This window comes from Clytia hemisphaerica, unplaced genomic scaffold, assembly GCF_902728285.1.
Source record: "Clytia hemisphaerica strain Z4C2 unplaced genomic scaffold, Clytia hemisphaerica genome assembly, whole genome shotgun sequence".
Taxonomy (NCBI): domain Eukaryota; kingdom Metazoa; phylum Cnidaria; class Hydrozoa; order Leptothecata; family Clytiidae; genus Clytia; species Clytia hemisphaerica.
This window is the reverse complement of record NW_027103562.1, coordinates 3,283,481-3,306,433: the sequence shown is the minus strand read 5'-3', so window position 1 is coordinate 3,306,433 and position 22,953 is coordinate 3,283,481. Positions and strand designations below refer to the sequence as shown.

Below are 22,953 nucleotides of genomic sequence, written 5' to 3'. Positions count from 1 at the left end.
AGGGAGTAATAGACCTTTTCTTAAACTACTACGTCACGAACATCACTTGCCTCGTTTTAAAATTATTGCCAAGGTGATTAACTCCCAGCGGGTTTTATTAAAACTACTTTCTATGTATCTTTAATAAACTTTTCACATATTAATTTGTGTAATTAGCGTTCTCGGTGTCATTAATTCCTTCATAATTTCATCCAAAATGGTCAATGCATTGTCGATGTGCAGTGACGTCATTTCATCTTTCTCTGATATTTTGATTATTTTCAACCAACGGTAGATTGGGAGCAGTTCGTTCGGTATCGTCTGAAAGATAATGAAATTTTAAAAATAAAATTGTTTTCTACCAGGACCATACTGAAGCAGCAGTCGTTATGTACCGAAAAAATACTCAGACCACTTCACTTTTTTTTCATTGAGTTTATAGTATAGTATAGCCCCTCTAACCTTTCTCAGGCAAGAAAAAGTGAAGCCACTTATTTCCCATCCAGAGAACGCCTTGAACGCGCCGCAATAATGACGGCGGATTGTATCTAGCGGTTCTTTTGTTTTTGAGGACTGCATTTTTTAAATCTAGCCATAGGTTTGACTTGCAATTCGGCGTTTGTGCAAGAACCACGTGCTGACGTTCTGGATTGGAAGCTAAGTAGCCCCATTTCCCATCCAAAAGTTCTACTCTAGCCCCTTCCGGGCTTTAAACTCAACGGAGTGAAACCCTAAGATTTGTGCCTTATTTAGAATAACGAATTAAATCAAACATTTTTCGAAAGCTAGCGATTGATTTTACTTTCAATCCGATATTTGTGTGAAAACCAAGCGAGCCACGTGTTTTGGATGGGAAATGAGTTTCGGATCTAGCCTATTCGGGACTTTGAAATCAATGCTGTTTTTATTTTAGTGGAGAAGATATTCACTTATCTTAAAACGAATGCTTTTTTCATCTTCTTTATTTTTCTTATTATGTTATTCATTTTTATGCTCAGCATAAGTTGCCTTTTTTAAGGAATTTACTTTTCAGCCTGCAGTGTGTTCCAAAAACAAATTTTTATATAAAGTAAGATTGAAATATTAAGTATACGGTATAAAATTTTGCATAAATTATGAGGATTTTACTTTATATGAAAATTGGTCCGCTCTTTTGGGGACACACGGTATTGTATTATGTTTATTGAAAATGTTCATCGAATATTACCTGTAACAATGCAGTATCCACGCCTTTCAAGAGCTGTGCTACGACTTGAACGCCCGCCTTGCGTACTTCTATAGATTTATCCGTTGAAACAACATGGTTGATACAGCTGAAAACCTGTAGATGGAATTCTTTTGTTTATTCATCAAAAATATCAAGAATTTAACATCAAACCGGGTACATAAATACTAAATATTTTCCTTGGGAATTTCAAAACATCAAGACAAAAGATTTTCCTTCGAAAATACAAAAAAATCAATACATCTAAACGAAAGATTTTCTTCAGGGAATACAAAAAGTTAAAAACATCTGAACGAAAGATTTTCCTTCTTAAATACAAAGAATTCAAAACATGAAAGTGAAAGTCTTAGAGAATTAAAAAATACTCAAAACAAAAGATTTTCCTTCAAAAATACAAAAAAAACAAAAACAAAAAACAACATTAACGAGAGATTCAAACATTCGGATTCTTTTCGTTTCCTAAAGAAATAATAAGGATGACGAAAGGTCAATTAGCGATATTTTTCAGCACTAAAAGAAAATAACCCACCTCGACAATTAATGAACCTATCGAGAACTTCAGCAGATGACAAAGCTCTCCTATCCCTGACAACGAACTTGCGCGTATAAATTCATCTGCGTCAAGTACGCCACATGAGAGCGCGTTCATCAATAAATCTTTGTATAGAGGTAAGATTTCACCGCATATTGGCAGCGAGCGGATGATAGCTTCGCAAAGTTTCATGCGATTGTGTGAAGCGGTCATGTCCAATTCTGAAGTGACAAAAAGAAAGATGGTTGTTTTATACATTTGATCATGTGTCGGAGAATTGTGGTGAATTATATACTTCGAGCCTCAAATTGTTCTTATCCCGTTCTTATTTATAGGGTCTAATTGAGGTATTTTAGGCATTGTACCCAATTTTTACTACTTTAACCCCTAAATTGCTTGAAATTAAGTAATTTCAGGCTCAGCATTGTTCTTAAATTGTTCTTATTTTTTGGCAATTTTGAGCCTCGTTATTCTTATAAAATTAATTAATTGATGCATCGAATTCTCATTAACAAAATCTTCTTTCTTAAACACAAAGAACTTACTCACCGTTCGTTTTCATATCAATAAATCTTCGACAAAGTAGCGGCAAAACCACGTCATGTCGTACGTCAACCAACGTCATTAAACCGTCGACGGCCGCCAGATACAAGTAAGTGTCATCGTGCCGTAAATTCGTCTCAAAGATTTCGAACAGTTTTTCTTCGTCTTTTAAAGCCCACGTGTTTTTATGTTTCAATAGCTTGGAGAGTTGTCTCAAGGCATGACCTCTAGTTGGTAGAAGCGGATCCAGAAGCTCATCCAAGGCTTTTATGTAACACCTCTCCGAAGTCAAGTTATCTGAAAATGAAAATTCAAATGCGTTTGTGAGGTTTGATCTTGCCAGCCGAATTGGATTTATTTTTGTGAATCAGTTTTTTGAAAAATTCATAAAATATTCATAAAAAAATGCAAATATTCGCGATAGAGCGAAATAAAATCTCGCGAGAGTTAAACCTATGGAGAAGCTATTTTGAAGATAAAATTACTAAGGATTGAGAATAGTAATCATATTTTCCAAAAAAACAACTACCACTTAAAACTTTACAGTGTAGAAGAGGCTTAAAAAAACGTCACAAACCGGAATAACAACATAATATTTGACGTCAGATTTATTTTTCCAAACATAGTGTATTTAGTTATCAATTATTTTTAGTTTAATTGGGCTTTGGGTTCCAGTTGGTCAATATGTTCCATTTGAAGAGTACATTGGAATATTACATCTTGTCCGTTTGCTCGTTTTTAGATTTTATTCTCTCGAAAGGTTTGTTGATAAATTGTTTGGTTTGATACATATTTATTTCCACCTCGGGCGCAACATAAGTTTAAAACTCTAAGACTATATACTTCCAAATTAGAAACTTTTTCGTTGAAGGGTTGGCAAAAGACTAAAAATTCTATTTACAAAGGGAAGACTTTGTCTAGACAAGCTTATAAGCGTCATAATGAAAAAAGAGTACCAACAGAACTTTATAATCCTGAAACTCCATACTGGCGAAGAACTGAGACATAATTCATGAAAAGAGAGTATTGATACAGAGGCTTCATTAAAAATAGGAAGAATCTTGTATCCCTATGGTATTTTGCATTGGCACAATATTTTATGCATTCAATTCAATATCCTGTTACTTAGCTGGTTAGGAACTTGTTTCTCTAACTGTGTATTACAGAGAGATTTCTTAGTGACTTTCAGCATCTTCAGTCGTTGCAGTGAAGCATCGCTTCGGTATGTTTTTGTTACGGAGCGAATGTGTTCATATTGGTTTCTGAACGTTTCAGAGCAAGAAAACGAAACAGTTTCATTCCGATGAAAATAGTTCAGCGTAACTGTTTTGATCCGTTTTGGATATTTCAAATTTGTTGCCAACACAATGTTTCGGAGCCGTTTGTTGTCAGAACATAGTATTAATCTGTAATATTTTCTTGTTTACTGTAGTTCTCAACAGAAGATGGCTTCAATATTTGACCACGTTCTTTGCAGACAACTGGTATGCTCAAAAGGAAGACGTAGCCAACAGTCCAAAATATACCAAATATGAAAACAGCATGCTCAAATCAGAGAAATCTCTCTTGCAAGGCCCAAATAGTGAACATTTGGCCTCTTATGAGGTTGCTAGAGGAAGTTGGACTAGTTGGTGGTCAAAGACGAATCAGGAGTCAAATTGCGATTTCCGTTGGGTTCGAACTTCCGTGTTTCAGATCTTCGTTGATGAATTACCATTTTCCAATAAAACTCTGAAAGCAGTTACCATCAATGAAACTTTGAGCATTAATTTCTTTGTTCCCACAAAAGAAGAGGTTTTGTTTGCTAGACGGAAAAAGAAAAACAGATACCCGACGCAACCTAAACAGAGCCGCATAAGTATTGACAGCGTCACTAAACTTACGAGATGTAATCCGTCGGAAAAAGCTGGGGAAATAAGGGTAGAAATATCCGCAACCACTTCGAGAAAATTCGGCAAAACTAAACTGGATGATACGTCAGCGCTAGATGTTCCATTAGAAAGAGGATCTTTAGACGATCAGGAAATTGAACAAAGTGACAGAAGTAAAGTTGGTCGGAAGAAATTTTCAGTTTTTCTCAGGAAAGGGTTTTTATGTTGCATCCGACCTCCAAGTGATCATTGAGCAAAAGAACAAGACCCTTGATCAATCAATCACGTTGGTCATAGGAGTTTCATGAGGTGACCAGCCAGCCCATTGGTACAAGCAAAAATACATTCATAATACATTCATTATTTGCATGCAATGTAGCGAAAGAAAACAAGAAACAGAAAAATCAACATTCACAAACAAAAAAATGAAGAAGTGAAGTATAGCCTTTGCAGGAAAATATTCTTTATTCAGCAACTTTAGAATAAATAAATTAGAAAGTTAATTTCAAACTAAAATTTCACTTGTTAATTTTATTCCTTTGCCAGCTGACCAGTTTTGAGTTGTTATTTTAAAAAAAGTTTTAAAGGATATCTCCAACTATTTGCCTTTGCTTGCATATCATTTTTAAACAAAAAAAGAAAAATTTTCCCTTCTTCGTGCTCAAACTTAGAAATTCATTTGTTAATTCTGCTTTGTCAGCAAAAGAAACGCGCCTCCGTTTTATATCTTTAAAAGAATATCTTTAAGCCAAGTAAGGGGGTGGGTGGATTCCAAGACAGACAGTAACATTTTTAATGTCATGGCTCGAACTTACCTTCGCTATTTTCAGTAGTTCCTCGTTGTGTTTTTTGGGTATAACTATTAGCATTTACTGATCCGCGTGTTGAAATGAATGTTTTGACATCATTAGCCATGGCTCGACTGCTTGTGTTGCCATGACTACGAGATGTTTCGTCTAAAGATGGTACCATAGTTGAGAGACTCTCGAAATCAGCATTTGAAAGCTATGAAAGAAAAAGAAACAATCGGTTTTAATGGAAAAATAAAGGTTGCGCTCTAGTCTAATAACGAGTCAGATGAAAAATCCCTTTAAAATTTTGTAGACAGCAAGAGGGGGGCACAGTCATTGAAAATTTACCTTATTACTGGCTAAAAGCGTCGAAAGTAGCATCAAAGCTAAATCCACCGTATTTTCATGAAAGCTGTCTTCTGAAATGCCCACTTTCGTATCTTGTGTTAAATCCAATACGCTCTTTATAAAGGCGACAATCTGTGGTGTATTTTGCAGAACCGAATGACCAAAAGAATCCATCATGGCGGATATAGTGCTGATCAGCTCGATATTAAATTTCAAAAGATTCAGGTTTGCATCGATGTTTAGGAGAGATGTGTTGGGTTTCGAAGGTTCTAAAAAAATAAGCAAAATAGTAGAGTCAGTGAAGGAGTTCTCACTCGTCGATAGATATCAAAGTTCGCACCTCCTCCCCTTTATGAGCCCCCTGCCCCAGCGGACCTTCAATTCACGCATTCATGCATTTCATGAATGCAATGTTTTTTCGCAATTCACGCAAGTGAAAAAGCCCATTGACTGTCCTGAAAAGCGCAGAAAGGGCGGGTAAGAGATTTTCTTGTAGAAAGGAAGGGGTTTTCAAAAAGGGGGAGGTTGATTTAGAAAGGGTGGGGGCTTACTTAGGTGCCAAAAATTTTCCAACCCCCCCCCCCGGGACCTTATTAGGACCCCCTAATAATGTTATCATTTTAGTTGATATGAGTGGTGCACAATGTCTTGAATCCCGATGACACCCCATTTTGAGGAACCTAGGGCCTGGGGGGGGGGGGGTACTTAGGCAAATGGAGGATACGGTATGTGCCGCCCTTAAGGGTACCTTTTTTGGACTTCCAAAGTCCCGCTAAGGGTCGGAAAAATCAGAAAATCAAATTTTAGTCCCAGTAAGGGTCGGAAAAATAGGAAAATTTCAACTTTTTACCCCCTGAAAGATCGAAATTTGGTCAAAATTAGTCAAATTAGTCCCGCTAACAGTCGTAAAATTCCCAAAATTTTCCCTTGTTTTCTCCTTTTTAGTCCCGGTAAGAGTCCAAAGTTAGAAAGTCAGGCGACACCCCCCGTCAGCTCGCAACCCTAGTACCCCCCCCCCCTGGGACCTAGGGGAAGGGAGGGTTGCTCTAGACTAGGAGGAGGGGTCACCCGAACTATGCTATGGATATAATATGAAAATAAAAATAATTAATTCATGTACGTGATTTGCGTTGTCTTGTTCTTTTATTTTTTTTTGAATCTAAACGCCAATATCTGTCAATCAAAACTTCGATATTAGTCAATCAAAATTACAAAATGACCTGTCAAAGCCCTAGGATAAAATGTCAATCAAAATATGCTACTGAAGAGAAAAAAAAAACATAAATTATAAGGAATGTCAATCAAATCGAAACATGTCAATCAAAAAAAAATTAAGAAAAATGAAAACTTATGACCACGATGGGACTCGAACCCACAATCTTCCGATTCGAAGTCGGACGCCTTATCCGTTGGGCCACGCGGCCATGGCAGATTAGTGGCATATTAACAATTTATCCGAAAGCATTTTAATAACATTAATTATGTAATCGCTGTTCTAGGCAAATCATATTGCGGACCAATCAAATTGTCTCAAATTTTCTATGGACCAATCAAAATGCGGAATAGTCTTGAATTCCAAAGGAAAACAATCATTGTTTTAGCAACAAGATTTGAGACAATACTGCAATCTGATTGGATAATCGTCCCAAATTGAACAAAAGGTTCTATTGTGTCAAATTTTGGTAGACGAACGCGGAGAAGCATAGCATGAAAAACTTTTTAGTTATTCATGCATGATATATGATACACGCTTTTTTTTTATAAGAATACACTTTATAAGAATGTCCATGATGAAGATCGTCAAAAAATTAAGAATATGCTAAGAATATCCATGATGAAATGGATTTACACCATTGTTATAAAAAAAAAGCGTGTATGCACCATGGAACCAATAGCTCATTGGTTGTAAGTGACGTAAAATCAGTCAATACGTCACTTTCAACCAATCAGCTATTGGGTGGAATGGAAGACATTGCAATGGTGCATATCATGAATAGAATGAGATTAGGAATATATCACTAATCCGTTGGGGGAGGGGAGGGGAGGACCTACCTGGTTATGCATTTAACACATATATAATTGATATCTACGTGAGCGTGACCATTAAAAAATCATTCAAAACATTCAAATCGGGCTCCGTCACATTTTGGCCCGGGGGGGGGGGGGGTACTAGGTTTGCGAGGTGACGGGTATGTCCGAGCCGAAAATGGAAAATCGACCCTTTGAGAGACAAAATTTTGGTGATTTTGGGACCCTACGAGAGACTTTTTTCTAAATGTTGGTCCATTCTTTCCAAATTTTGGTTTGATTGTCACCAAATTTTGGTCAAAATTTTTGGAAATCGTGACCCTTTGAGAGAGAATTTTTGATTTTCGTGATTTTGGGACCCTTTCAGAGACTAACTTTTGAATTTGTACCCCTTTGAGAGACTTTTGAGGAATGAGAAAAGGTACCCTTATGGCTCGCACATACCCGGCACCAGTGGCGGCCTGGCAGGGGGTGCAGGGTGTGCAGTGCACCACCCAGAAAGACCTGAGAGGGGCGCCAAAAAGCTTTTCAAAGGGGCGCCAAAATTTTTTTTGATGTTTGGTTGGGCGATATGGCGCTCTTTGACACGTTTTTAGCGCCTTCTATAAGTACAATGTAATTTCTTTTTCGCCTGCGGCGCTTCGTTTTATTTTACGCATTTTTTCAAAACTACTAACAACATTGAATTGCGAAAAGTCTAAGCAAGAGAAGTGTTGTGTATCCACAAGGGGTTAAATAGGATGCTCACCCCCAAAATGAGAGATTGATCGAAACTGCTCGCTGTGGTTTTTGTGGTCTTATGCGGACTAACTTTCTCCTTTTTAGAATATCTTTTAAGCTGTTTGACCTTTCTTACACCAAATTTTTTTTCCTGCGGCGCCAGAATTACAAAGAACCCTTGTTACCGCCAACTTTCGAATTTTGGGGGGGCCTCTTTCAGCCATTGATCTTTAATGGAGAGTAAAGTAAAACCAGGAAATGACAAGGAAATAGATATCAAGTTATCATTGCCACCACCTTCGTATAAATACAAGTTTGTTAACTCAGAGATTCCAGGCTTTACTTTCAACCAGTTTCAACTACTCTTACAGTTTTATATTTTCACTTGATGGTGGAGGGCGCAAATAAGGACAAAAATACCAGGGGCGCCAATTTCATAATTTGCACCACCAAGAGAATTAAGCCAGGCCGCTACTGCCCGGCACCCATTTCGCCTAAGTACCCCCCGGGCATTTTGGCCACTACCATTTTGCACTTTTGAGCCAAAAATCATAACGAACGGACGAACGAACACAGGTTAATTTATAGGACCTCTACCCCACTGGGGTAGGTTCAAAAAAAGAGAAGTAAAAGAATGTAAAGAAGGTTCAAACGTGAATAATTGGAAGGCTACACTTTTTTTTTTTTATAAGAACAATTTTATAAGAACAATGAGGCTCAAAAATGCCAAAAAATAAGAACAATTTAAGAACAATCCTGCGCCTGGAGTTGCTGAGTTTTAGGTAAAATAAGGGCCAAATTAATGAAATTAGGGTTTAAACCCAAAAATACCCCCAAATTTGCCCTAAAAATACGATAAAGAAAGAAAGAAAACAGGATAAGAACAATTTGAGGCTCGAAGTGCCAAAAAAATAAGAACAGCCGAGCCTCAACAAAAATTTACTGGTTCTTATAAAAAAAAGAAAAGTGTACTACTTTTTTTCTTCTAGAATTCATAGCCTCAAACCTTAAACCATCAGTTAACAGGGGTACCGCCCGGCTTTTGACCATCGGACCCTTAGCGTGATTAAAACGGATGAAATATTGGAAACTTTTGTGCATTTTGCGACCCTTTTTGGAACCAATTTGACCAAATGTTTTTAGGGGCAAAACATTTAAATTGTTCCAAGAAACTTAAATAACATAGATTTTTCTAACCCTTAATGGGGCTAAGAATTAGTTTTCTGATGTTTCCAACTCTTACAGGGACTGCCAGGTTCCAAACCAACAAGTGATACTTTTATGGACCTACCTGGTTATGCATTTAACACATTTATAATTGATATCTACGTGACATGACCATTAAACAATCATTCAGAACACAAATAGTGACGATCTATTAAAATTAGTTGTTTGTTTCTTATTAAAAAAAACGTTTAGAAACCAAAATTTCATGTTCTTTAAATATTTTTTTATATTCAAGACTTTGTGAGCAAAAAAAATAAACATCTCATCAAAAAATTGAGTAATTTGGCTAAGAACATGGATTATGTTGTATGCTTATTAATAGTGATTCTTATAGACAAACATGCGTTTTTTGAGCCAAAAATTTTTTTTTGCAAATATCTGCTTGAGCCATCTTACCTATGATGGTACCCTACTTTCATGCAAAAAATCAGAAAAAATTAATGATCCAATTTTTCACAAAGTCCATTTTTTGACCCAAATTTGCCCCAAAATTTTTTTTCTCGAAAATCGAGCTCCGTCACATTTTGACCACCACCATTTTGCACCTTTGTACCAAAAATCAAAAGATTCCTATGATCCAATCCTGAGAAAAGTTGGTAACAGACGAACGGACGAACGAACAAACACAGGTTTATTTATAGGACCTCCGGGGTAGGTCCAAAAAGGTACCCTTAAGGACTCTGACCATAGTCCAAAAATTGATTTTGGTATTTGAACATAAAAGTTATATTTCAGGTTCCTTAACACTTTTAACAAAGAATTGCCTTTATAAATTGCTTTTTAATCAAATCCCTTAAGAGTAATTAAGAATTCAATTGCAAAAATGACGTCATGAACTTTAAAAAGATGTTAATAATATGTTGCATCACCTTCTTTTACAAAAAGTGCTTAGTTTTAATGGGTAATTAATTTCTTTGTTTCAAAATTTCTTTACACTGTCCGCAAAGAATTGAACTATTTTAAATTTTGCGGAAAATTTTTCTAAAAATAGTGTCAAAAGTTATGTCTGTTTTTTTAAGCAAAATCCAGATGAAAAATTGAAGAAAAACCACTATTTTGAAGATTTCGAGACAAAGAAGCATTTACAAAAATTTTCCGCAAACATTTTTATTGTTCGGTAAAAGATACTTTAAGGGCAGAAACTTTAGCGGGCAGAAAGTTTCGCGAGACCGAAAAGTCGCGAAATTTCGCGGATTTAAGTTTCGCGATTTTTACTTTTTGAAGAAAATTTACGGAAGAAACTTTCGCGGTTTTTTATGAATGTTCAATTTTAGTAGCAATGGCTTTCGCGAGTGGCTAGGGAAAGTGAATAAAAAATTATTTCAAACCTCATTTTTTTCTTCAATCGAAAGATGATATGCTAATAAATGAAAATAAACTATTTGCACTTCTTCCTCCCATTCCGAATCCTAGTCAGTGCGATAATATCGACAATATCGACTCTCCTCGGCTTTTAAAACTTGGAAAAAACTTTCGCGATTTTTAGGAACATTTAATTTTTCGCGAAATTAACTTTTGCGAATTTCTTGTTTAATTTCTTACCTGGCAGAAACTTTCGCGAAAAAATGCTAAAAACGCGAAAAACGCAAAAGTTTCTGCCCGCGAAAGTTTCTGCCCTTAAAGTACACCATCTACTGCGATAAATTTTTCAAGATGTTTTTTCTTCGCCGAAACTAAGCTCTTCAAAGTTGAAATACTCTTCCTCTCAAAAGTCTTCATTTTCTTCATCATTGAATTTTTTCAATGCATTTTTGAATTTTCAGATTCAGGAATAGTTTGTCTAACAGAAAATGTATAACATGCCATAGTTTTGTTGGTTACATCAGTCAGAAAACACATTTTAAACACGGCAATTATGAAAAATTCACTATGGTCAGAGCCCTTAAGAGTGGCGTAGAAGAAAATTATCCAAGAACTTCATGTTTTCTAAATAATTTAAAAACACTGAAAGACTGAATTTTAAGCAAATCAAGAGTCAAAACTAGTAAGAAGCATTCAACAAGCAGTTTGTAGGAAATCTGCAACTTTTTGACCCACGCACTCAGACAACCCACGCATTCACACAACCCACGCACCCACGCAACCCAAGCAATTTGGCAGACTCGTCAAGCATGCACATTGAATACACTTTTTAGTAGTAGATTAATTTAGAAAGGAGGAAGAAAAAGAAGCAAACTTCCTTCCGGCTTCTTTTTTTTCGAAATCCAAATATATTTTTCCAATCTATGATTTGGTGCCTCACAGAAAATTTAAACATTACGTAAAATGTTATATTTGTAGACACTCGCCAGCTAAAAATGTCTTTAGTCGTATATCGATAAACGGCTAAAGGCGGCAAATCTCTGGACAAAGGAAATATCGCTTATTAAGCATCCTCTATAAGGAGTACGAATCTGTTAGTGGATGCCAGCAGCCTACACAAAATCGAAGTCGCTGCACGCTTGCTAGGCCTGTAGATTTAGAACGCCATGTCCGAACCTCAGAAAAAGGCATAAAAAATAACTGGTTCTTATTCTATCTGAAAATTACCACTGCCCTGTTTGCTAAGGAAAATTTCTCCAATAACGTCATCCAAAATGTTGTATTAGACGGTTATTAGAAGCTCCAAGGGGGTTGAGAATTTACTTCGAATGCTGTAACCGGGAGTTCAAATAACTGCAAAATTCATTTTCCCCCAGATTCTAAACTTACTTAACCTTAATTGGAGGGGATTTTCTGAAGTAATTGAGGCATTGCAATTCAGTTGAGCGTAATAAACACAAAGAAATTGCTTAGCGATATATAGCCCTGGATATTGAAACCTGATTTTTAAAGGAAAAAAATTATTTCAACTCGCAGAAAATTAATGTTCTCACTCGACGATCTCCCTAAGAAAAATTCGAATAACTGAGGGTGATTTAGCCTATGATGTACCCCAAGAAGGGGAATAGAAATCGCTTCGAATAACTGAAAGTTCAAATAACTGAAGTTCAAATAACTGAAGTTCGAATAACCGAGAGTGTTTTTGCCTGGGTTGAGTAAGCAGATCCAAGGGGAACGCCATCTCACTTCGAATAGCCGAATTATTCGAATAAGTGCAGGTTCGAATAACCGGGAGTCTACTGTATCTTAAATATTGGGTCAGTATAGTGCAGTGCAGTTTCTCTTTCATTAACCCTTACTAAGGCGCTTCAGGTTTTCGAACACTACTCTCGGGTACCTAATAGCCGGGGGGTTAGGAAAAAAATCTAAAAACTTAAGAAGGGGGCTGGAATAAAAATGTCCTGGGTGGAAATTTTTTGAAAAGGAGGCTAGTAAAGCAGAATTAGGGCAAAAGAGGGAACTTTCAAAAATATTTTCCCCAAAATTAATAAGCGGGGGGGGGGTTGGAATAAGAATGTCCTGGGTGGAAAATTTTCGAAAATTAATTAGCGCTTAATTAGCCCAACACTAATCTGAACTCAAACTGAAAATTGTATTTTTTCGATTACCTTTTTATCGATCAAGAGGGTTTCTCGTTGACGGATTACAGGAAGATTCGAATAATAGAATACAGTTGACGCTCTCTAATTCGATCTTCAAGGGGAATTGGATTTTCATCGAATAAGTGAGCTTATCGAATAAGGGAGCGTCGTTTATGAGAGTTTTCTGTTGACGGGGACTTTAAATTTCATCGAATAAGGGAGCCTATCGAATAGTAGAACGTCGAATTAGAGAGCGTCAACTGTAGAAAGATTCGAATAAGCGCACCTTTTTTCCCCGATGTTGATACGGTTGACAAAGTTTCTTCCTTAGAAGCAGTCAACTGGACATTTCGAATCATCTGTTGCAAGAGTGCGACGAATAAATCACCACGGTGACCACTCATCTCCTGTGTGTGAGTGAGGGGGAAATAAACATCATTTTCTATTGTTTGATTTGCTGTTTTATTAGCCTAAGTGAAGCCAGACCAAAGCTAGACGATAACGTTTTTTAATATATAAGAACAAACTATTTAAGAACATACTCTTATCTCCCGAATAGACGTCCCCGCTAATTGTTAGGAGACAAAAAAATCCACCCCCCCCCCGCTCTTATTAGGACCCCTCGCTAATTAAATTCGAATAATTCAATATTTTATTACAGTGTAGATAGACCTTAAACTTGTTAAAATGTTCCGTTTTGTTAGTATTGGTTCTTATTTATACGTGTGTTTATTTGTTAATTTGTTAAAGTTTCTTTTTTGTTGTTACCCCCCTTTTATTCCATCCCCCCCGCTTACCTTATTGGTATATATTTTCGCGTGTTACAAATTTTCGCGGGTACTTATTTCGCGAGTTTTTTGGTAAATTTTCGCGAAATTTAATACTGTTTAAATTTTTCAAAATTACAAAATCGCGAAATTAAATACACGCGAAAAATTTTTTCTTAGTATTTTGTTAGAATTTTTACATCAAAAACGTTGTGTTTCAAGCAAAATCAGTCTTTTTCTTGCTTTATATTTCCACTTTCTGAAAATACCTAGTTTAGTGAATCGCGAAATTTAATACACGCGAAAATTTGTAACACGCGAAAATATATACCAATAAGGTATTAGAATTTAGAAAATTTTCCTACCCCCTGCTTATTCGGACCCCCCCCCGCCTATTCGGGAGACAAGAGTAAGGCTTCAATGGTCAAAATATTAAATTAAAAACATTTCAAGGCTTTGCGTCCTAAAACGCCCAATTTCTTAGGAATTTTTACCAACATGATGACAAAATGGTGAAAATAAGAACGATTTAAAGAATAGACTTTAAACTCGAAAAGTTGAAAACAAACGAAGGCTTCAAGAATTTTTGGTGTTCTTTCTTATTTAAAAAATATTTAAATCGAGTCCCTTTTTCTCAATCATTTCCAAAAAGTATACTAACATTCTTTTTGCTACATTGCGATCTTGCAGAGTCCCCTAAGATAGTTAAGGTATGAAAGGTTTTCAAACGAGTAACGTTTATAACCACCATACCTCCTTTTGTCTAGATGACCAAGCCCAATTCCCAAAGTGGCTAGAAGACTCAAAGTTCGTCCCCCCCTTTCTCAAGAGGGGGATGACACCTTCCGAAAAATTGAAGAAGGGGAATCAGGGGGATTATTTCTCTAAGACATTTCACCATGAATTTGTTAGCTACTTTTATCCAAAATCCTTGGGGGATAGGCATTTTTAAAGGTTGAGGGGGATGCCAAGAAGGGAGGTCAGACCCTTTCCCGCACTATGGAGTGAAGCTCTTTAATAACGTTTAAGGGGTTTAAGTATGATCAAGCGAAACCACGTTTCATCTCCCATATGCGAGGACAGAATTTAAATGATAAAAAACATTACTCTCTCACTTTACCTCATTTCTTAACAACTCAACAAAACAATCTATCTTTATCTCTGTGTGTAATTCGCAGACCAGATGGGTCTTGCAATTCTTTGTCGAGTCACTAATTCGTTCAATCAGATTGATCGTCAGCCCTGGGTTTATAACCAATGTTTCGTCTTGCGAATGTTGTGAATATTTGTTGAATAATGCTTGGAACAGGAGTTCAGTGACATGTTTTGTAGCGTTCTTTTGACATATTGTGGCAATGGTTTCCTTTATTTTAGACCTAGGTGAAGAGTGCAAATGTGAGTTAAAATGTCAGACTACAATCAAAAGGTTGAAGACTTTTCAAAAATGCATTAAAAATTTCAAAATAAGCTCTGAAATCCCATTTTTACCAGGGCCAATGTTGTTTTTATTGGATTTGGAGAGTTTGGGTGACAATTCCAGATGCCAAATCTACTCGACATTGAAGGAAATGAAGTTTTGCAAAGTCTTCAGGCTATTTTTTTGTCTGAGATTGAAGATTGAAGGTTCAAGAGTTTTGCTCTTCAACTTTTTCGAGAAGACATCTATTAGAACATATTTGAGATGGTTTAATCAATTATAAACAGCTTTTCAGAGCTCTCTGGTGCACCCTATGTGACTGAAGTTCAGCCATTTTCAGTCCAAGATTCACAAGGACTGCTAGCAAGCTTGTAGCTGTCTTCTGTCAAATAACCACTTGTGGTTCATTTGGGGAATTTTCCAAGTGTCAAAAAGGCTTTTCCTGGGCAATCTTGAGGAATTTTTTAAAAGTCTACAGACCTTTTGTCCATAATTGTAGCTTTAATACGTAGACCAAAGAGTCACGGATGAAATACAACATTTGAAATATCATCTTACAATTCTGTTTAACGTAGAGAGTGGGTACATCTAAAGACATACTTTTTATTGTCCACATAAGGTAGAACAGCAAGAAACATTTCGTCGGATGAATAGAGAACGAACCTAGCTACATTTTTCTGGTTTTGAGCTATTGACCAAAAACTGTCCAGTAGAAAAAGGACCTATCTCAACTTTTTTTCGGTGTTAGGGCTTTTCTGTATAAAGAAATGTTTGTATTTGCATTCCACTGTAACCCTTTCCAGGTAAAAAGAAAAATCAGCTAAATGGAGTTACACCTTTTTTCATCTCAACTTATTAAAGATATTTTTCAAACATTTTCTACATTTAACTATAGAATCAGTTAGTGAAATGATACAGTAGTTTTAAAATACCACTTCTCCAAACCGGGGGTGGTGGTATGCCAAAAATTTACGAAAATGTATGTCTGAGATTTTAATACCGACACCTACCGGCAAGTTCTTCATTTAGTGTGGTGTTAATTATTGAATATAGTTTGATCATAGAGTCAGAATGTGGGTCTGATATGTGGAGAACCTACCTCAATGTTTGAAGAGGCTCGATTTCCAATGCATTGATCACAAAAAGTATTGGAATTAATCGAGACAAGAATAACATCAATTGTTCTGGGATAATTGAGGCTTTGGTGCAAATCTAAAGGCAATGAATAAAAGATGGATGAAATAAATAGCATTTATTGGTCAAGAAATTCACAATTCGCTCTTGGTCTGGTTATTCACACCTTAAAACTCTTTTGTTCTGATTCAACCTGTAAACACATCCAAAATTCTAGATGGAAGGCCTGTATTCTTTAACAACTCGATAATATGGCGGACATTCACCGAATTTAATACAAATATCTGAAAGGTTTAAATTATAAAAACATTATAGTGGATGCTCCAATTTCAGCCCATATATAATGCACATGCCTAATTTATAATAATAATAATAAATCTCTTTTACCACCTATAAGACATATAAGACTATAAGGTACATCTAAGGAAAAATATATATATCTTTATGAATATTTACAGTAATAAAAAGACCAGTAAGCAGGGACGGCACAGAAGTGTGGGGGGGGGGCAAAGGAAGTAAAAAGGGTGATCAAGGGGGTGTGCCTGATGTCCTTGCTCGCTGGACATGTTTCTCTAATATAGATTTAAATGAGATACGACATTCAACCTCATGCCAGTTTTCTATTAGATTTGTTGTTATTTAAACTGTTAGCGGTTAAACAACATAAAGTAACAAGGTCGGGGTTTGTGATGGCCAAATCTGTCGCTTTTTCTCTTGCTTTGTTGTTCTCAAGGGGTATTGGGTCATTGGGTTACCAGTTAGGGTCAGGGTTGGACTCGAGTTGTACAATTTAGGCCCTCATAAAGGCACTCATACACAGTGACTACACTTAAAACCTCGTTTGTTCTTCGTTCTTTCATGGTTTTTTATGGTGGGCTTAAATTAGATCTTCCACTCCCTCTTAGGATGGCTGAAGACTTTCATTACATTTGAAGTTATATTCCAGGCTGAAATACCTCCTATATATTCCTTAATGCATTTTGTATTCTTTGTATTTCTCAAGGAAAATACTTGTATTTCTCAGGGAAAATACTTGTATTTCTCAGGGAATATAATTGTATTTCTCAGGGAAAATACTTGTATTTCTCAGGGAAAATAATTGTATTTCTCAGGGAAAATACTTGTATTTCTCAGGGAAAATACTTGTATTTCTCAGGGAAAATACTTGTATTTCTCAGGGAAAATACTTGTATTTCTCAGGGAAAATACATCTCTTATTTCTTGTATTCCTCAAGGAAAATACATCTCTAATATCTTGTATTTCTCAAGGGAGATGCATTTCGTATTCCTAGTATTTCTCAAGGAAAATACATCTCTTATTTCTTGTATTCCTCAAGGAAAATACATCTCTTATTTCTTGTTTTCCTCAAGGAAAATACATCTCTAATTTCTTGTATTTCTTAAGGGAGATGCATTTTGTACTCCTTGTATTTCTCAAGGAAAATTCTTGTATTTTTCAAGGAAAATACATCTCTTATTTCTCCCATCAAACTACAAAAAGACCATATTTCTATGAAAATACAAAGTACCTTAACGGAAGAAATTTTGGCAGAAAGAAAATTTGGCAGATTTGGCGGATTTGGCTGAAATCCGCCAAATTAAGTTCCCGCCAAAATTTCTTTTTTCCGCCATCCGTCAAATTAAACATTTTGAAAATATGATCTCTTTTAAGGTGTTTTTGCTATTTTTTTCGCTGTTTTGACGCCATCTTAAGGTTAATTTCTTTAAGCGACCGCCAAATTAAATTCCCGCCAAATTTAGTTTTTTCGTCCATCCGCCAAATTAAATTCCCTCTGAAAAAACTTTTTTGGCCAATCCGCCAAATTAAATTCCCACCAAAATTTCTTCCTTTAAGGTACTGAACTCTCCTTTTAAAATGCAGAAAAAATCATTTAGTCAATATTCCTATTATGATACAGAATGCAATAATTTCCTTTAAAAAATACAGAGAAAATTATTTTGCATTTGAAAACAGAGGAAATGATTATAAATACAATGATGGAAATACAAGCACAATTATGGCTGGCCGCATGTAGCAAAATTCAATACTTTTTTATTTTTATTCAATATCCATATTTATATTCAATTTTCTATATTTATATTCAATTTTCTATATTCATATTCAATTATTTCATATTTTCATTCAATAATTATTGTCAATAAAAAAGTATTTGCCAATAAAAAAAATATTTGCCAATAAAAAGAGATATTGCCAATAAAAAAAGTATTGCCAATAAAAAAATATTGCCAATAAAAAAGTATTGCCAATAAAAAAAGTATTGCCAATGAAAAAGTATTGCCAATAAAAAAAGTATTGCCAATGAAAAAAATATTGCCAATAAAAAAGTATTGCCAATAAAAAAAGCATTGCCAATGAAAAAAATATTGCCAATAAAAAAGTATTGGCAGTAAAAAATTATTGCCAATAAATTTTCTCATTCAATAAGTTTTCAGTAAAGGTTGAATGAAGGTCTCCACAATAGATATATCATGTGATCACTTAAGGAATTCGTGATTGTTTACTTGGAACCTCAGCCATACAACAATGATTGAAAAGCACACAGCGCGCTAGATAAAGCGTAATAAAATGCGCCAAAGCGAATTTTCTACCTCATTTCATTGCTCGGTCCGCATGGTTTTCACACAACCGACAGATTGAAGGTAAAATCGACTATTAATTTGAATTTTATGTGCTACTGGAAAAGAATGAAACCGCCATATTCAATCCGTCGTCATTTGGTGCACACATTGAGGTTGATTTCACTACCTTATAACCCTGGGGCACTTCATCATTATGGTCCGACCTACGGCATGTGCCGCCTAGGGTAGGTTTTATGAGGTTCTAAAAGTGCATTGTAAGGGTGTACTTTTGAGGAAGTGCACTGTAAGCATGGATATAATTTTGGACAGAAGGTTATCAAGCAAGTTTACCAACAGCCCGACAGCCAACCAGCCAACCTCCTTCGGTCCTTTTCTGAAGTTTTGCTTTGCAAGAAACTCACATGTTTATTTTTCGTGCGAAAGAATCACGAATTATATCACGTGACCGGTGTAAAAAATGTTGAAATGTTGTCACGTGATTTTTTCGAAGAGACAAAATACATTCAACGTTTGCTAAAAACTTATTGAATAAGAAAAAAATTATTGGCAATAATTTTTTTAGTGGCAATATTTTTTTTGTTGGCAATATTTTTTTATTGACAATATTTTTTTTATTGGCAATATCTTTTTTATTGGCAATAATTTTTTTTATTGGCAATAATTATTGAATGGAAATATGAAATAATTGAACATGAATATAGAAAATTGAATATAAATATAGAAAATATAGAAAATTGAATATAAATATGGATATTGAATAAAAATAAAAAAGTATTGAATTTTGCTACATGCGGCCAGCCATACACAATATTGTCGATTGAAAAAACTGAACAGATAATCTTTTGTCATTTTCAGCCATTTAAGTCCTAATCCAAAGCAATGTATCGCAGCCTGGGTATCTACATTGAATTATTAATTTTATAACATCTTACTAAATTTGATAAGGAAGCCAATGTGGATATCAACTCATCTGAGTCCATGGTCAATTTTTCTACAAACAAGAATCAAGAAAGGTTAGGTTAGGATAAATTCTTGAAAAAAAATACAATCAGCTACAGTACAAGAGCTGAGAATATTTCCTACAAGAAAATCCTAACTCACCAGTATTGTGAAAGTCTGCCAAAGGTTTCACCAAAGGATCTATAAGGTTCGCGAGACACATCGAGGGGTGGAGTTGATATATTTGGCATATAGTAGAAATTGAAATCATTAGATGGTGTTGGTTTCCTTGTTTGTGTGCTAAAATTTGCAGTAGCTGAAATAAAAGCAAGAGATTTTAGGTTAGTTAGTTCTATCAATATGAACTTTAGGCGCAGTAGTGTAGTGTTCATCGTTCTTGACTCCCGTGCTGGAGGTCAGGGTTCGATTCCCACTTGGTGCTGCGATTCACTTGGCAAGTGAATGTTCCTTGGTCCGGGTCAACCCATACCATGTGAGGGAAATAGGGTACCATCACTCTGATATAAGAGTATGGGGAGATATGCTGGACATTGAATGTGATGTGGTGGTGGTACTCATATGTTCAGTACCTGCGAGAAGGCAAGGTTCTCCCCGTACTGTGCGAGTATCATCATTGATACAGCACGGCTCTGATGTGTCGCGAGCACAGAGTACAGTGTCTGGTAAGCGATGTGATTTCCCTATCTAAGGGTAGGAAACTATCCTGGGATAGGATAGGGTCCGGTCCGATGATATCGGGGGTTAGCTTCTCTCTCTCTCTCTCATTAATATGAACCAACCAAAGTCGTATATATTTGAATGATGAACTGACAATTATTAAGGAGGTTGGGTAAAAACATGCGAGCATTGCATTTAAGGGAGTAGCTGGAACTTTTCTACTAAAATCCTCCACAAAAAAAAATTTTCAGAAAAGGAGTAAAAATATGTGAGCTTTGAATTTTCTAATAAGCCCTTCATGGGAGCACTGGAATTTTTATTCATCATCAATATATCATCCTAAAAATATTATTTGCAGAAAGTGGTTGCTCACCTGTGGTCCAATTTTCTGGTAATATTGGACTGGTGTAACTAGTTTTTGAGGTGGCCGAGAAATCACTTTTCCTATTGAATCGTAATGTATCCACTCTACTTGGTCTGCAAAATAAAGCGAATTACAATTCAAATAGAGAAACTTTATCAAATTATAATATTTCCAGATCATAAAGCTTTACTAAGAGCTATGAAACAGTGTTGTAATTACAACCTAACCTATATAAATGTGAACCAAGGTCAAATTAGAGTTAACTCCAGACCATACAGAAGACAGTGGGGCAACATTAAGAGCATAAGTGAAGAAGGAGAGAGTGAGACTAAATTAAGAATTTTGAAAATCAACATTTTCTATTTGAAGCAAATAACAAAACAAGAACAAACGTATACCTGGCATTCCATCAAGGATAGCAATAATAACATTAATGACCCCATTATCATACATTAGACAACAAGACAAATGGTCACCTAGGCAACGCAAAAACCATTTAATGCTTGATAGTCTATAATAAGAAGAGGTAAAATTACATAAAAGATGGAAGCAACATTAAATACCTATTTAAGGCTACAAAATTTGCAGAACTAATTTTGGGATGTGAGATATAAAGCTGGCATTTTCAAAAGAACTATTTCTTTCAATTGATTTGATAGGTCCACTAAATACCAGAGCTGCTATTAAAATGAAATTGAAAAAAACTTGACACCACGTTAAAATAGTTAGTACCTAAAAGAGTATTTACCTTGAGTTAACTGCACATTTTTGAAGAACCATAAGTTCCTTAATTATGATTGGCTGATATGATGATCGAATGAAGTCATTCAATTGTTCTTTACACCAAGAGCGTTCATGTTTACAAATAGGGTGACAGTTGCCACTAGCAACAGCCTTTAATGGCTCATAACCAAGCTGCACTAAGCCACTGATGATATCACCCAAACACAATGGTAGAACTTGACTACAAAACTCTTTGTTTTTGATCAGTATTAAGAGGCTTTGAAGCATGACTTTTAGTTTGATTCGGTTCTCCTCTTTAACAGGTTTGAGTTGAGTTGGAAGTGTGTTTGAAAGTGGTTTACCAATCCCTGTGATTAAAGTAAAATGCCACAATCACAGCAGAAAATTGAAAAATCCGGACTGAATAATTGGTATGAGAGAAGTCTTATATTTTTAAACCAAAAATTGATCTTTTTAAAGTTTAAGATGGGGATCTTATTTTAGGTTCTTCTAATCTTTATGGCCAAATTTCCATTGTCTTCAGTCTGCCTGGCTCAACCAATCAATCCCTCTGCAAAGGGAAGGACGTTGAACACTACTTGGTAGTGACCTTACAATTGGTCACTGTCTCTGTGTTTGAAAAGGTACAGGAAGGAACTACAAAAAGAAAGCTCACCTTTCAACAAACAAGGCCAAACTCCATATGTCAAAACCAATTGCAAAACTCCAGAAACAATCTTTAGATCTTTTGCTCCCAAAACGTTTGGTTTGTGCTGTTGCTTGTTTTGTACTTTCACTTTCGATTTTAATTCTGATGAAACAAGCATGTCAAGCAACAGTAAAGATTGTAGGCTGATTTTAACGAACTGCCATTGGTTTTCAATGTCACCTTCACACTGAGAATCTACTCCTGGTTTGAAATCAACATTCCAGGTGTGATCGCATTCACAACATTTAGATGTTTCAAATCTTCCAGTTAAAGTTTGCGTGCAAACTGAATCCCAGTGGCCCATTTCTTGTGTCAGATCTTTAAAATGGGTAGCCTTGTCTTTGAAGATTTCTTCCAGGTTGCAAGATAGTGTTTTCAATTTTTGATTATTTTCAGAACGAGATGGTGCAAATTCTGTTAATAGTGACTGCATGGATTCGAGTAGATCACTCTTCATTTTTTCAGCATCACCACATGGTTCCTTCATGGTGAGATTGTTGTTCTATTGTTTGGTTTGTTATTACTAGAAATGATAAAAATCAAATCAAATCAAAACCACGCATACACTTTATGAAGGTAAGATGGAATTCGAAGCATGTTACACAGTGGATGGAAGTAAACAAAAAATCCCATTCTTGATATGCGTAAGTCATTTTTCTAACGGAAACACCAGAAAAGGTTCACTCATTCATGGTGTGCACCAATACAATGAAGGAATGTGCAACTTTAAAGGGATAACAAGCTAAGTTAAACTTAGCTCGAAGATTCCTCTCACATCTCACACGTACCGTTCTGTTTTCAAGCAGAAACTAAACATTACAAGCCTAAATTAAATATCTTGACTTTGAAAAGCAAGTAGCTAGTAAAATTTGGAGGTTCTCTGCTAAGGACTATGGAAGGAATCATTTGTTTGA

At 35.7% G+C, this 22,953-nt stretch overlaps 1 protein-coding gene and 1 non-coding gene across 2 annotated transcripts; both read right to left on the bottom strand.

Annotated features, from left to right (window-relative positions):
- Window positions 1-38: 38 nt before the first annotated feature.
- On the bottom strand, window positions 39-22,564 carry LOC136800760 (transport and Golgi organization protein 6 homolog). The gene is made up of 15 exons (XM_067057418.1): window positions 22,007-22,564; window positions 21,356-21,698; window positions 21,006-21,118; window positions 20,617-20,720; window positions 19,728-19,881; window positions 19,559-19,617; window positions 15,991-16,103; window positions 14,595-14,850; window positions 12,994-13,114; window positions 5,290-5,558; window positions 4,966-5,155; window positions 2,286-2,576; window positions 1,734-1,957; window positions 1,187-1,300; window positions 39-300 (listed from the first exon to the last, which is right to left on the bottom strand). The coding sequence occupies exons 1-15, from the start codon at window positions 22,524-22,526 to the stop codon at window positions 133-135; spliced, it is 3,039 nt and encodes a 1,012-aa protein (XP_066913519.1). The 5' UTR covers window positions 22,527-22,564; the 3' UTR covers window positions 39-132.
- On the bottom strand, window positions 6,641-6,713 carry Trnar-ucg (transfer RNA arginine (anticodon UCG)). The gene has a single exon. It is a non-coding gene; the product is annotated as a tRNA-Arg (tRNA).
- Window positions 22,565-22,953: the final 389 nt, after the last annotated feature.